Here is a 15,128-nt window from a genome sequence, read left to right on the forward strand (position 1 = left end):
GAGGGGTTGCTCAGCCCAGCAGAGGATTTTAAAGCGTGTTTGCCCTGGACATTCAGAGTGCTGCTATTTGAAGCACTTACATTTCTTTTCCAGGGTTATGGATTTCCTGTAAATCCGTACTTCGACATGCTGCTAGAGATCAGAGATCAGTACGGTGAAATTCTGCTCAAGAAGTGGTCCGGGGTCTTCAGGTGAGAATCAATACTCTTCTTGGAGTTTAAAGAAAAACTGTACACAAGGTTAGCTCACTGCCCCTTTATTACTCCAGCCTGATTTCAATCCATCCTAGACTCCACTTGCTATACAGGTGCAAGTTATTGTTGTTGAAGGTTTGTAAGTGTTTCTCTGCTGGCTGTTAGGATCTCTCCTGAAAGGTGTTTGGACAGTTTCACTCCAGTTGCCATTAATTCACAGCACAAAACTGCCCAAATTTCAGCAGAAGTTAGCAATTTGACTCCAACACGGGGCGCTTTTGTCAGATTGAGGTAGAGTTAGAGAAACTTCACCTTGGATCTAACATAACCTGCGAGTATTTGATGGGACTGCATAAAGAGAGCTTTATTCTGATACTAACCTCTGCTTTACCTGCCCTGGGAGTGTTTGATGGGACATTGTAGAGGGAGCTTTACTCTGAACCTAACCCGTGCTGTACCTGCCCTGGGAGTGTTTGATGCGACAGTGTAGAGGGAGCTTTACTCTGAATCTAACCCATGCTGTACCTGCCCTGGGAGTGTTTGATGCGACAGTGTAGAGGGAGCTTTACTCTGTATCTAACCCGTGCTGTACCTGCCCTGGGAGTGTTTGATGGGACAGTGTGGAGGGAGCTTTACTCTGTATCTAACCCGTGCTGTACCTGCCCTGGGAGTGTTTGATGCGACAGTGTAGAGGGAGCTTTACTCTGTATCTAACCCGTGCTGTACCTGCCCTGGGAGTGTTTGATGGGACAGTGCAGAGGGAGCTTTACTCTGTATCTAACCCGTGCTGTACCTGCCCTGGGAGTAGTTGATGGGACAGTGTAAAGGTAGCTTTACTCTGTATCTAACCCATGCTGTACCTGCCCTGTGTGCATTTGATGGGACAGTGTAGAGGGAGCTTTATTCTGTATTTAACCTGTGCTGTACCTAGCCTCGGAGTGTTTGATGGGACAATGTAGAGGGAGCTTTACTTTGTATCTAACCTGTGCTGTACCTGCCCTGTGTGCATTTGATGGGACAGTGTAGAGGGAGCTTTAATCTGTATCTAACCCGTGCTGTACCTGGCCTCGGAGTGTTTGATGGGACAATGTAGAGGGAGCTTTACTTTGTATCTAACCCGTGCTGTACCTGATCTGTGAGTGTTTGATGGGGCAGTGTAGAGGGAGCTTTACTCTGTATCTAACCCGTGCTGTACCTGCCCTGGGAGTGTTTGATGGGACAGTGTAGAGGGAGCTTTACTCTGTATCTAACCTGTACTGTATCTGCCCTGGGAGTGTTTGATGGGACAGTGTAGAGGGAGCTTTACTCTGTATCTAACCCGTGCTGTACCTGCCCTTCGAGTGTTTGATGGGACAGTGCAGAGGAAGCTTTACTCTGTATCTAACCCGTGCTGTACCTGCCCTGGGAGTGTTTGATGGGACAGTGTAGAGGAAGCTTTACTCTGTATCTAACCCGTGCTGTACCTGCCCTGGGAGTGTTTGATGGGACAGTGTAGAGGGTGCTTTACTCTGTATCTAATCCGTGCTGCACCTGCCCTGGGAGTGTTTGATGGGACAGTGTAGAGGAAGCTTTACTCTGTATCTAACCCGTGCTGTACCTGCCCTGGGAGTGTTTGATGGGACAGTGTAGAGGGAGCTTTACTCTGTATCTAGCCCGTGCTGTACCTGTCCTGGGAGTGTTTGATGGGACAGTGTAGAGGGAGCTTTACTCTGTATCTAACCCGTGCTGTACCTGCCCTGGGAGTGTTTGATGGGACAGTGTAGAGGGAGCTTTACTCTGTATCTAACCCGTGCTGTACCTGCCCTGGGAGTGTTTGATGGGACAGTGTAGAGGGAGCTTTACTCTGTATCTAGCCCGTGCTGTACCTGCCCTGGGAGTGTTTGATGGGACAGTGTAGAGGGAGCTTTACTCTGTATCTAACCCGTGCTGTACCTGCCCTGGGAGTGTTTGATGGGACAGTGTAGAGGGAGCTTTACTCTGTATCTAACCCGTGCGAGTTGTGCGTGGTAATTGCCAAACTTTTTGGACAGACCAGAGCAACATGTATTGTGCTCTTCCAGGCCTCTATGTTCCAATGCAATCTTGATGTTTGTAAGCAAAGAAAACACAAGGTGTTCACCAAACACTTTTCAGAAAGTTGGACAAAGGAAGATGGTTGTAGTTGTTGAAGGTCAATCATTTCAGCCCCAGGACATCGCTGCAGGAGTTCCTCAGGGCAGTGTTCTAGGGCCAATCATCTTCAACTGCTTCATCAATGACCTTCCCTCCATCATGTCAGAAGTGGGGATGCTCGCTGATGACTGCACAGTGTTCAGTGCCATTCACAACTCCTCAGATACTGAAGCAGTCCATGCCCGAATGCAGCAAGACCTGGTTGGCATTCAGGCTTGGACTGATAAGTGGCAGGTAACATTCACGCCACACAAGTGCCAGACAATGACTATCTCCAATAAGCGAGCGTCTCATCACCGCCCCTTGACATTCAATGGCATTGCCATCGCCGAATCCCCCACCATCAACATCCTGGGGGTCACCGTTGACCAGAAACTTAACTGGACCAGCCACATAAATACTGTGTCTACAAGAGCAGGTCAGAGGCTGGGTATTCTGCGGTGAGTGTCTCGCCTCCTGGCTCCCCAAAGCCTTTCCACCATCTACAAGGCACAAGTCAGGAGTGTGATGGAATACTCTCCACTTGCCTGGATGAGTGCAGCTCCAACAATACTCAGTGAGCTCGACACCATCCAGGACAAAGCAGCCTGCTTGATTGACACCTCATCCACCACCTTAAACATTCACTTCCTCCACAACCGGCGTACCGTGGCTGCAGTGTGTACCAGCTACAAGATGCACTGCAGCAACTCACCAAGGCTCCTTCGGCAGCACCTCCCAAACCCGCAACCTCTACCACCTAGAAGGACAAGGGCAGCAGGCGCATGGGAACACCACCACCTCCAAGTTCCCCTCCAGGTCACACACGATCCTGACATGGAAATATATCGCCGATCCTTCATCGTCGCTGGGTCAAAATCCTGGAACTCCCTCCCTAACAGCACTGTGGGAGCACCTTCACCACACGGACTGCAGGGGTTTAAGAAGGCGACTCACCACCAACCTTCTCAAGGGGCAACTAGGGATGGGCAATAAATGCTGGCCTTGCCAGCGAATCCTACATCCCTGAAAGAATAATTTTTTTTAAATGGCTTATCAATGCTCCAGTGTCTTCCTTTCACCATGTGACCAAGCTGGGAGGAGAGATGTCCACCCAGAAATACTGATACATCCTTTGAATGATTTAAGAATGCAAGTAACAGATTTATCATCACAAGTTTCACTTGCCAGAATAGCAACAAGAGTGAAACTATCGATAAGATAACAAGTAGGGGAGCTGTACCGGCCTATAGAGAAAGAACATTAAAACTACAACAATGCAACAACTTGCATCTGTGTAGCTAAAGTTAATTGAGAATGGAGAAAGGAAGAAGCTCATTGAAATTCACCTTGTCTGCCATTGTATTCAGTAATGCAGAAACGTGTGGCTTGTCATGTAGAATGAGTAACATAAAGGTATAAAAAATGCATGTTGGAACAGATACTTAGCATTCGATGGTCTGCAGCCTGTATACCAGAGTCCATTACTCTCTATCAACATTGGGATCCAAGTCATGAATGAGCCCAAAAGGGAGTTCCGTCGGTACAATGTGGGTTCCACAGAAAGACAATGTGGGGGCTTGAGTCCAAATACTTGGAATTTTAGCCATCGCTGCACTTCAGCTGCTCGATTATGCTGAACAACCCATAAACTCAGCAAGGCTTTTAGAGCGTTCTTGCGTGACCCAGCCAGAGCTGTCCTTAAGCCTGCAAAGTAACTGGAAGCAACCTTGCATCGCTCAGGCCATGGGTCACATTGAAGAAAGAAAGGGACGCGTTACTTTGCTCTGAAAGCAACTCATTAACTCGGGCCCCTCTTCAGTAACGCGCTTGGCTGCTTCAGGCTGATTTGCTCTTTTTTTTCCAAGGGGGAAATTATTTGTAATTGTGTGTCAGTTTGGTTCCTTTCTTGCGTTCTCTCTAGGCCACGCATCAGAGAGGGTTGGCCAGATTTATGCTATTTGTGTGTCTACATGGCTCGGTTGGTAGTACGCTAGGTTTTAACTTATAAAAGCCAAGCTGGCACACTGTGCGGCACTGAGGGAGTGCTGCATTGGCACTGGTGCCAGCCTTGCATTGAGCTGGTGCACAGATGTTCCATCCAGGTGGGTGTTTCAAAGAAAGAAAGACTGACTTGCATTTCTCCAGCGCCTTTCATGGCCTCAGGACGTCCCAAAGCGCTTTCCAGCCAATGAAACACTTTTGAAGTGCAGTCACTGTTGTAATGTAAGAAACGCGGCAGCCAATTTGCACACAGCAAGCTCCCACAAACAGCAATGTGATAATGACCAGATCATCTGTTTTTAGCGGTTGGTTGAGGGATAAATATTGGCCAGGACACCAGGGAGAACCCCCCTGCTCTTCTTCGAAACAGTGCCATGGGATCTTTTACGTCCACCTAAGACAGCAGACGGGGCTTCGGTTTAGCGTCCCATCCGAAAGGCGGCGCCTCTGCCAGTTCAGCACCTCCCTCAGCACTGCACTGGGAGTGTCAGCCTAGATAGTGTGCTCCAGTCTCTGAAATGGCTCTTTAAACCCACGACCTTCTGACTCAGAGTCGAGAGTATGAAGGTCCCACCTCTGAGACTGGTCTGCGCAGAGCCAGCTGACCGCCAGTGGGGCACTGGTTGGGTCGGGGGGGCGGTGTTACACTTTGCCCTGGCTTCCCCCAGGGCCAGGGTAGGGATAACAGAAATCAGCCGGGTTCCCACCCTTCATCACCATTGGTGACCCTCACCCCCCCCCGAGCAATGATGCTTGATCGTGATTGTCCAATGAAGGCTAGACCTGGGCTCACCTAAAGAATGGCCCCTCGACCAAGGCCCCAGGAGGGCTGCTGATGTCCTTTTGAAATGATGAGCCAGCTTGTGGTAGTGCCTTCGAAAATTGGAAAGTACAGAAAATGTGAGAGAGTGAAAAAGAAAGAAAAACTGGCTTTTTTTTATCTGTAATTTCTACATAGGGATCTATCGATTCCTGTAGCATGTAGCCCTAGTCCTGTCATAGAGTGTTCAAGCATTCAAAAGGACATTATATTTACGTAGAATTACATAAAACGTACAGCACAGAAACAGGCCACTCAGCCCAATTAATCCATGCTTGAATTTATGCTCCACACGAGCCTCCTCCCATCCTTCTTCATCTAACCATATCAGCATAACCTTCTATTCCTTTCTCCCTCTGTGTTTATCTAACTTCCCCATAAATACATCTATACTATTCGCCTCAACCACTCCCTGTGGTAGCGAGTTCCACATTCTCACCACTCTCTGGGTAAAGAAGTTTCTCCTGAATTCGCGATTGGATTTATTAGTTACAGGAAACTTTTTTTTATCCGGCACCGACGGGACCGACGTGGTGCCGGTTCATCAAAAATTCCGGATAACCGAAAGCTATAGTAAAAGATACGGAGCTGAGAGCTCCGTATAAAGCAACAAACCCTGTTGCTTAGCAACAGGTTCAGAACAATGGCCACAAGTTCCAAGTGTCTCTGTAGCTTAGCAACAGCTGCAGCCACACCCTTGCACAGCAACAGATCGAGGAAGGCAAGTAATAAAACTTACCTCAACCTACTCCTGAATTTTGCCGGTTAACCGAGATTTCCGGTTATTTAGGTGCCAGTAAATCGAAAGTTTCCTGTATCTTATATTTACAGCCCGTAACTTTTGTCTCCCCCACAAGTGGAAACATCTTCTCTGCGTCTACCCTCTCAAACCCTTTCATAATTTTAAAGACCTCTATCAGGTCACCCCTCAGTCTTCTCCAGAGAAAAGAGCCCCGGCCTGTTCAATGTTTGAACCTCTCAGTTCTAGTATCATTATTTACTTTTTAAAGCAACGTCAATGTGCCTGTATTTCTATTCTGCAGAGTGCTTTTTCGAAAGCTGCCCGTACACGGGGTCGACTGAAATACGATGTTTTGCCAAATAATAATTTGTACGGCCCCTAGGGCCAGTGTTGCCCCTGTGCTGGTTGTACTCCAGCAATGAGTGTACACCTCTAGTAAACAACCATGTTGAAATATAATGTTGGGTGGGGGGGTGGTGTTGGGACGTGGGGGCTGGGGGTCATACAAAGCACAGCCAAATGCAGCTGCAGGGACAGCTCAGGGTGAAGTCTTCTCAACCTGTAACTGTTACAGTGATTAAAAGTTTTATAGTTTTTCTTTCTTACTTTATTGCTTCTTTTGCTGGAACAGAGCTGCGGGGCCTGTTCTGTGGCCCAAAGCGCCATGTAATACATGCTGTAATTCCCCTTGTCCTCAGACTCACGCACATCACTCTCCCATTCAATCTCATGGTCCTTGCCGCTAATCATAGAATCATAGCAATTTACGGCACAGAAGGAGGCCGTTCGGCCCATCGTGTCTGTGCCCGGCCGAAAAAGAGCTATCCAGCCTAATCCCACTTTCCAGCTCTTGGTCCGCAGCCCTGCAGGTTAGGGCACTTCAAGTGTATGTCCAAGTACTTTTTAAATGTGATGAGGGTTTCTGCCTCGACCACCCTTTCCGGCAGTGAGTTCCAGACCCCCACCACCCTCTGGGTGAAGAAACCTCTCCTCAACTCCCCTCTAATCCTTCTACCAATTACTTTAAATCTGTGCCCCCTGGTTATTGAACTCTCTGCTAAGGGAAATAGGTCCTTCCTATCCACTCTATCTAGGCCCCTCATAATATTATACACCTCAATTAGGTCTCCCCTCAGCCTCCTCTGTTCCAAAGAAAACAACCCCAGCCTATCCAATCTTTCCTCATAGCTAAAATTCTCCAGTTCTGGCAGCATCCTCGTAAATCTCCTCTGCACCCTCCCTAGTGCACTCACATAATGTGAGGCCCTGCCACTGTCACGGTCTCTATCACTCCCAAGTCCATCACTGATCATTTCTTTGTTTCCCTCCACATCCAAACCTGCTGCCCATCCCCCAACCTTGTACCATCACTCCCCACCACAGGTAAAAACTGCTGTTCAGCTTCTTGTCCAACTCCCAATTCTCTCTCCTTGGCCCATCGTAACGCCCATCACCCCATTCAATAGCTCACTTGATTCCACTTTCAAAGCCCACATCCCCACCACCTCCCCCAGAGAGTGTACAGTACAGGTAGACTACCCTTTATCCGAACTTCCGAAAACCTCTAAAAACCGAAGGTTTTTTCGTTCAGCGTAAGTCGTGCGCACGACCCCGACCCCCACTGACCCCCCACCCTTTCGGATAAGGGATAGTGTATCCTTTATCCGCACTTCCGAAAACCGAAATCCTCTGAAAACCGAAAGGTTTCGTTCAGCGTAAGTCGTGCGCACGACCCCGACCCCTGCCGACCCCCACCCCGACCCCCGCTGACCCCCCACCCTTTCGGATAAGGGATAGTGTATCCTTTATCCGCACTTCCGAAAACCGAAATCCTCTGAAAACCGAAAGGTTTCGTTCAGCGTAAGTCGTGCGCACGACCCCGACCCCCGCCGACCCCGACCCCCCGCCGACCCCGACCCCCGCCGACCCCCACCCCCGACAAATTTCCCAGTCTTATAAAATACCTTCCGAAATCCGAAATTTTCCGAAAACCGAAACACGGCTGGTCCCGAGGTTGTCGGATAAAGGATAGTCTACCTGTACTTTGCATTACGTACAATCCCTGCACAATCTCCCAACACCTTCAGTCCTGGTTTCAGGGGTGTGCTGTGGAGCTCTGTGGCTCAGCCACTGGTGGGGACTCGACAGTAGTGAGCACAAAGGTCAGCTTTAAACCTGCAACAAGATCTGTCTTCTGCCTGTTCACAATTTGATTACAAGCCAGTATTGCTCCAGGTCTAGGTTGCTTACCTCCTGTCTCACAAACGCCTCTCCACTACCTGTAGGCACAAGTCAGGAGTATGTAATTCTTATAGACAAGGATCCAGGAGTGTGTAATTCTTGTAGACAGGGCCCAGCAGTGTGTAATTCTTGTAGACAAGGATCCAGGAGTGTGTAATTCATGTAGACAGGGCTCAGGAGTGTGTAATTCTTGTAGACAGGGGCCCAGGAGGGTGTAATTCTTGTAGACAAGGGCCCAGGAGTGTGTAATTCTTGTAGACAGGGACCCAGGAGTGTGTAATTCATGTAGACAGGGGCCCAGGAGGGTGTAATTCTTGTAGACAAGGGCCCAGGAGTGTGTAATTCTTGTAGACAAGGGCCCAGGAGGGTGTAATTCTTGTAGACAGGGGCCCAGCAGTGTGTAATTCTTGTAGACAGGGGTCCAGGAGTGTGTAATTCTTGTAGACAAAGACCCAGGAGTGTGTAATTCTTGTAGACAGGGACCCAGGAGTGTGTAATTCTTGTAGACAGGGGCCCAGGAGTGTGTAATTCTTGTAGACAGGGCCCCAGGAGTGTGTAATTCTTGTAGACAGGGCCCAGGAGTGTGTAATTCTTGTAGACAGGGCCCAGGAGTGTGTAATTCTTGTAGACAGGGCCCCAGGAGTGTGTAATTCTTGTAGACAGGGCCCAGGAGTGTGTAATTCTTGTAGACAGGGCCCCAGGAGTGTGTAATTCTTGTAGACAGGGGCCCAGGAGTGTGTAATTCTTGTAGACAGGGACCCAGGAGTGTGTAATTCTTGTAGACAGGGCCCCAGGAGTGTGTAATTCTTGTAGACAGGGACCCAGGAGTGTGTAATTCTTGTAGACAGGGCCCAGGAGTGTGTAATTCTTGTAGACAGGGGCCCAGGAGTGTGTAATTCTTGTAGACAGGGCCCAGGAGCGTGTAATTCTTGTAGACAGGGACCCAGAAGGGTGTAATTCTTGTAGACAAGGGCCCAGGAGTGTGTAATTCTTGTAGACAGGGACCCAGGAGGGTGTAATTCTTCTAGACAAGGGCCCAGGAGTGTGTAATTCTTGTAGACAGGGACCCAGGAGTGTGTAATTCTTGTAGACAGGGCCTAGGAGTGTGTAATTCTTGTAGACAGGGACCCAGGAGTGGGGTAATTCTTGTAGAAAGGAGCCCAGGAGGGTGTAATTCTTGTAGACAAGGGCCCAGGAGTGTGTAATTCTTGTAGACAGGGACCCAGGAGGGTGTAATTCTTCTAGACAAGGGCCCAGGAGTGTGTAATTCTTGTAGACAGGGACCCAGGAGTGTGTAATTCTTGTAGACAGGGCCCAGGAGTGTGTAATTCTTGTAGACAGGGACCCAGGAGTGGGGTAATTCTTGTAGAAAGGAGCCCAGGAGGGTGTAATTCTTGTAGACAAGGGCCCAGGAGTGTGTAATTCTTGTAGACAGGGACCCAGGAGGGTCTAATTCTTCTAGACAAGGGCCCAGGAGTGTGTAATTCTTGTAGACAGGGACCCAGGAGTGGGGTAATTCTTGTAGATGGCACCCAGTGCTCCGTAGTTGCTATGAAGGGGAGTTATGTGTGTTCTTTGTGTGGGTGCATAGGCTAGGCTTATTATCCCTGAAGTATAGAAGATTAAGGGGTAATATAAGTGAGGTGTTTAAATGGTTTGAAAGGGTAGATCGAGAGTAACTATTTCCGCTGGTGGGGGGAGTCCAGAACAAGGGGGCATAACCTTAAAATTAGAGCCAGGCCGTTCAGGGGTGATGTCAGGAAGCACTTCTTCACACAGAGGGTGGTGGAAATCTTGAACTCTTTCCCGCCCCCCAACTCCCAAATACTGTTGAGGCTGGGGGGTCAGTTGAAAATGTCAAAACTGAGATTGATAGATCTTTGTTAGGTAAGGGTATTAAGGGTTGTGGAACCAAGTTGGGTAGATGGAGTTAAAGGGCAGATCAGCCATGATCTAACTGAATGGCGGAACAGGCTCGAGGGGCTGAATGGCCTCCTCCTGTCCCCAGTGTGTGCAGTTCCTGTGGACGGAGGCCCGTCATTCGTCCAGAACTCCTGCTGACGTCCCAGCAATGCTGGTCCCGATTTAGCAGCTGGGTGATTATGGTTAACCCTCCCCCCTGCTTTGCTTGAGGGGGATTTCTCACATCGGAAATCTTGGCGGAAACCCTGGCTTGAAAAGTCCCAAAACCTGAGGCACAAGCCCGCACTTCCTGCCGCGTGCTTCAAGAGATGAAGATTCTCCTCGGCAGTAAATTCGCAGCCAAATTTACTCTTTGAGTGACTGGTAAATGTAATGGGGTGGATGTTCTGTACGATTTTGAACTTTGAAGTTGTATTCATTGAGCAGACTGACTTCTTGGCTGGCCCAGTTGTGTACAATTAGGTGGAGTTTTCATAGCTGTGGAAATTGGATCTTATACTGACATTCCACCTCGTTATTTGGGAATGGGGTGGGCTGTAAAATAAAACTCTGTCTCTTTGCCAAATGTAACTCTTCAGTATTTCAGAGTAATTTAAGCCTGTGCTGACCCTAAGCACACATCCCTGCAACTGAAGATATTAATATTGAAGAATATCTGAATGGAATACATTTTGTTCTCTCCAACTGTTTCGCTTGACGTTGCTCTGGCGTTCGAGCGAATGGTTTCCAACATTTAGTTCCAGTTATTTATTTATTCGCTCACGGGTTGTGGGCAAGGCCGGCATTTATTGCCCATCCCTAATTGCCCTTCAGAAGGTGGTGGTGGTGAGCCACTGCGGTCCGTGTGGTGAAGGTGCTCCCACAGTGCTAACTTTGTTGTAGCGGTTTGGTACAACTGAGTGCCTTGCTCGGCCATTTCAGAGGGCAGTTAAGAGTCAACCACATTGCTGTGGGTCTGGAGTCACGTATAGGCCAGTCCGGGTAAGGACATAGAAACATAGAAGATAGGAGCAGGAGTAGGCCATTCGGCCCCTCGAGCCTGCTCCGCCATTTAATGAGATCATGGCTGATCATCCAAATTCAGTACCCTGTCCCTGCTTTCTCCCCATATCCCTTGATCCCTTTAGCCTTAAGAAATATATCTAACTCCTTCTTGAATATATTTAATGAATTGGCCTCTACTGCCTTCTGTGGTAGAGAATTCCAAAGATTCACCACTCTCTGGGTGAAGAAATTCCTCCTCATCTCAGTCCTAAATGGCCTACCCCTTATCTTTAGACTGTGACCCCTGGTTCTAGACTCCCCAGCCAGGGGAAACATCCTCCCTGCATCTACCCTGTCAAGCCCTGTAAGAATTTTGTATGTTTCAATGAGCTCACCTCTCATTCTTCTAAACTCTGGAGAATATAGGCCTAGTCTACTCAATCTCTCCTCATAGGACAATCCCCCCATCCCAGGAACCAGTCTGGTGAACCTTCGTTGCACTCCCTCTATGGCAAGTGTATCCATCCTTAGGTAAGGAGACCAAAACTGTACACAATACTCCAGGTGTGGTCTCACCAGGGCCCTATATAATTGCAGTAAGACGTCTTTACTCTTATACTCCAATCCTCTTGTAATAAAGGCCAACATACTATTACTTTCAGTGATTCGTGTACAAGGACACCCAGGTCCCTCTGAACACCAACGTTTCCCAATCTCTCACCATTTAAAAAATACTCTGCTTTTCTATTTTTCCTACCAAAGTGGATAACTTCACATTTCTCCACATTATATTCCATTTGCCATATACTTGGCACTCACTTAGCCTGTCTATATCCCCTTGATGCCTCCTTGCATCCTCCTCACAGCTTAATGTCCCACCAGCTTTGTATCATCAGCAAACTTGGATACATTGCGCTCGGTCCCTTCATCCAAGTCATTGATATAGATTGTGAATAGCCGAGGCCCAAGCACTGATCCTTGCGGCACCCAACTAGTTACAGCCTGCCAACCCGAAAATGACCCGTTTATTCCTACTCTCTGTTTTCTGTCCGTTAACCAATCCTCTATCCATGCTAATACCCAACCCCAACCCCAGGAGCCATTATCTTGGGTAGCAACCTTTTATGTGGTACCTTATCGAATACCTTTTGGAAATCCAAATATACTCTATATATGCATATTTGCACTTGATTGCCTCAAACTTTCTATTCCTCAACAGCAATAAATCACAGCTGAACACGTAGGGAACCTTAGCAAATCACTCAAAATGTTTCTTGAAAATCCTTATGGCTGCCATCTACATTCATTATTGCGAGGGTATTTTAAATAAAACTGCTGATCTTATAAAGCTGAAATATACTGTTGGCGAGAGATTTGGTAAAGAAGGTAGGTGCAAATAAGGAAAGATAAAACTGATATTTCTTGGCCTTCACTATAAAAAGCCACACCGCAAGCACATAGAAATGTACTTATCTACTATCTGCTGTTGAGCAGATTTCATACAAACTTCTTTCACGGAAGTGTAGCTCTGATGCTGAGCAATATCATGGGAGGTCTGCCTGTATATATGTAAACGATTTGACATCTCTTTCCCCAGCCCCTCGCTCAGACTGAATCTGCTGTTTTACAACCCCAGTGTTTGAGCATTCAGCCCCACATCTTATCCCTACCAAAACCATGTATTTCTACCTGTATAACACAATCATCCACCCTTCCCTCACTCGCACCCACTGCTGACATCCTATCACACCTCTTTGTCATCTCCAGGCTGGACCTCTCCACTGCTCTCCTTGACACGTTCCTGTGTTCTAACTCATCCACCCCGCATTTTATCTGGCACTAACAACAACTTGCATTTACACAGCGCCTTTAACGTAGCAAAGCATTCCAAGGCGCTGAGCATAAGAAATAGGAGCAGGTGTAGGCCATACGAAGCATTACCAAACAAAATTTGACACCGAGCCACACAAGGAGATATTAGGACAGGTGACCAAAAGCTTGATCAAAGAGGTAGGTTTTAAGTAGCATCTTAAAGGAAGAGAGAGAGGTGGAGAGAGGTGGAGAGGCGAAGAGGTTTAAGGAGAAAATTCCAGGGCTTAGGGCCCAGACAGCTGAAGGCACGGCCGCCAATGGGGGAGCGATGAAAATCGGGGGTGCGCAAGAGGCCAAAGTTGGAGGAGGTTACAGAGATAGGTAAGGGGGTGGCAATGGAGGGATCTCAACACAGAGACGACCATTTTAAAATCGATCGTTGCCTGACTGGGAGGTGAAGTTCTGCTGCCTTATCACTCGTTTATCCTCCGCCTTCGTTGACTCCATGTCCCCCAGTGCATTGAAGGAAAAAAAAAACCTTCTCCATGTTTTCAAATCTGTGCACAGCCTCAACACCCCCGCCCCGCTGCCTCCTTCAGCCCTATGTGTCAACCCACATCCTCGACTCACCTTCTTTGCATAACTCCTCCCTCCACTCCATGTTTGGTGGCAGAGCCTTAACCAGCTTGGCCACATACTCTGGAATGCCCTCCCGAAACCCCTCTGCTTTTCTTCTTCTTCAATCAAAGGTTTTCTCAAATCTTTCTCTTTTGGTGCCTAGGGCCATCTCCACTAGCTCTTATATTACCTTTGGGTGCCTCTGTGATGCACCTTAGAATACTGTACAATATTAACGGTGCTATATCAATACCAATTGTTGATGTGACGCTCTGCTTATCACGTATGCTAATTTCTGCATCAGACTATTTTTTTTTAAAAAGGAACAAGTACAGTGATTTCCTATACAATAGCAAAATACTGCGGATGCTGGAAATCTGAAATAACAAATAACTTCTGACGAAGGGTCCTCGACCCAAAACGTTAACTCTGTTTCTCTCTCCTCAATGCTGCTTGACCTGCTGAGTATTTCCAGTATTTTCTGTTATTATTACAGTGATTTCCTGTTGGTTTCTCTGTCCTCTTAATTGACCTCAGGATCTGCCTAAAGCAATTAGCCTATAATTAACTGTAGATTTTTAAAAAATCGTTCCTGGGATGTGGGCGTCGCTGGCAAGGCCAGCATTTATTGCCCTTGCAAAGGTGGTGGGTGAACCGCCTTCTTGAACCGTTGCAGTCCGTGTGGTGAAGGTGTTCCCACAGTGCTGTTAGGGAGGGAGTTCCAGGATTTTGACCCAGCGACGATGAAGGATCGGCCGAGATATTTCCAAGTCAGGATGATGTGTGACTTGGAGGTGGTGGTGTTCCCATGCGCCTGCTGCCCTTGTCCTTCTAGGTGGAAGAGTTCACGGGTTTGGGAGGTGCTGCCGAAGAAGTCTTGGCGAGTTGCTGTAGTGCATCTTGTAGATGGTACACACTGCAGCCACAGTACACCGGTGGTGGAGGGAGTGAATGTTTAAGGTGGTGGATGGGGTGAATGCACAGCAGTTAAACCTTGTGGCCTCAAAGGGACGCAGCTGCAGCTCAGCAACATAATAATACATGGTTATATCCTTTTTGGAATAAAGCAGTGTATCCTCTGACTAACTGTGAGCAATGCTACAGGAGGTTTCCTAGTGTTAGCCTATGTCTGGCGAAAGGATCAACTTGAAACAGTAAACCTGTCTTTTGGTCTTTCCAATGCTAACTGAGCCTCAAGTATTTCCATCTTCTGCGGGTTCTCATTCTTTTTGTCTCTCTTACTGTATCTGCATCTATTTGGACTCTAAGGGAATCGAGTGATATGGGGATCGGGCAGGAAAGTGGAGTTGAGGTCGAAGATCAGCCATGATCTTATTGAATGGCGGAGCAGGCTCGAGGGGCCGTATGGCCGACTCCTGCTCCTATTTCTTATGTTCTTATCTCTCTCCTCTCTATCTTCCATATACGCTCTATTTTTTTTTCGCTCTTTCTCACTTTCCACCTCTGAGAAAATCATTGACGCAGACTTAATGGGCCAAATAGACTGTTCCTGAGGTGTAAAATTCCATGATTCTTTCTTGATCTATTGATACATACGTGTATATATAAATATATTTACAGAGGTAGATTGCGGAGTGGGTGCTCGTGATATTCTGTTTATCTGTGTGCTTGAGTATTT

At 47.7% G+C, this 15,128-nt stretch overlaps 1 protein-coding gene across 2 annotated transcripts in view; it reads left to right on the forward strand.

The window, feature by feature from the left end:
- Window positions 1–15,128, forward strand: part of LOC147123782 (exocyst complex component 6B-like) — an 860,046-nt gene that overhangs the window by 469,873 nt on the left and 375,045 nt on the right. For both annotated transcript variants that reach the window (XM_085975948.1, XM_085975954.1), the window contains one exon: window positions 94–191. In XM_085975948.1, the coding sequence (XP_085832074.1) occupies window positions 94–191 (98 nt within the window). The remainder of the gene's footprint in view (window positions 1–93; window positions 192–15,128) is intronic.

The sequence above is a fragment of the Somniosus microcephalus genome, chromosome 2 (assembly GCF_052327205.1).
Source record: "Somniosus microcephalus isolate GS21.2 chromosome 2, FLI_Smic_1.0, whole genome shotgun sequence".
Lineage (NCBI taxonomy): Eukaryota > Metazoa > Chordata > Chondrichthyes > Squaliformes > Somniosidae > Somniosus > Somniosus microcephalus.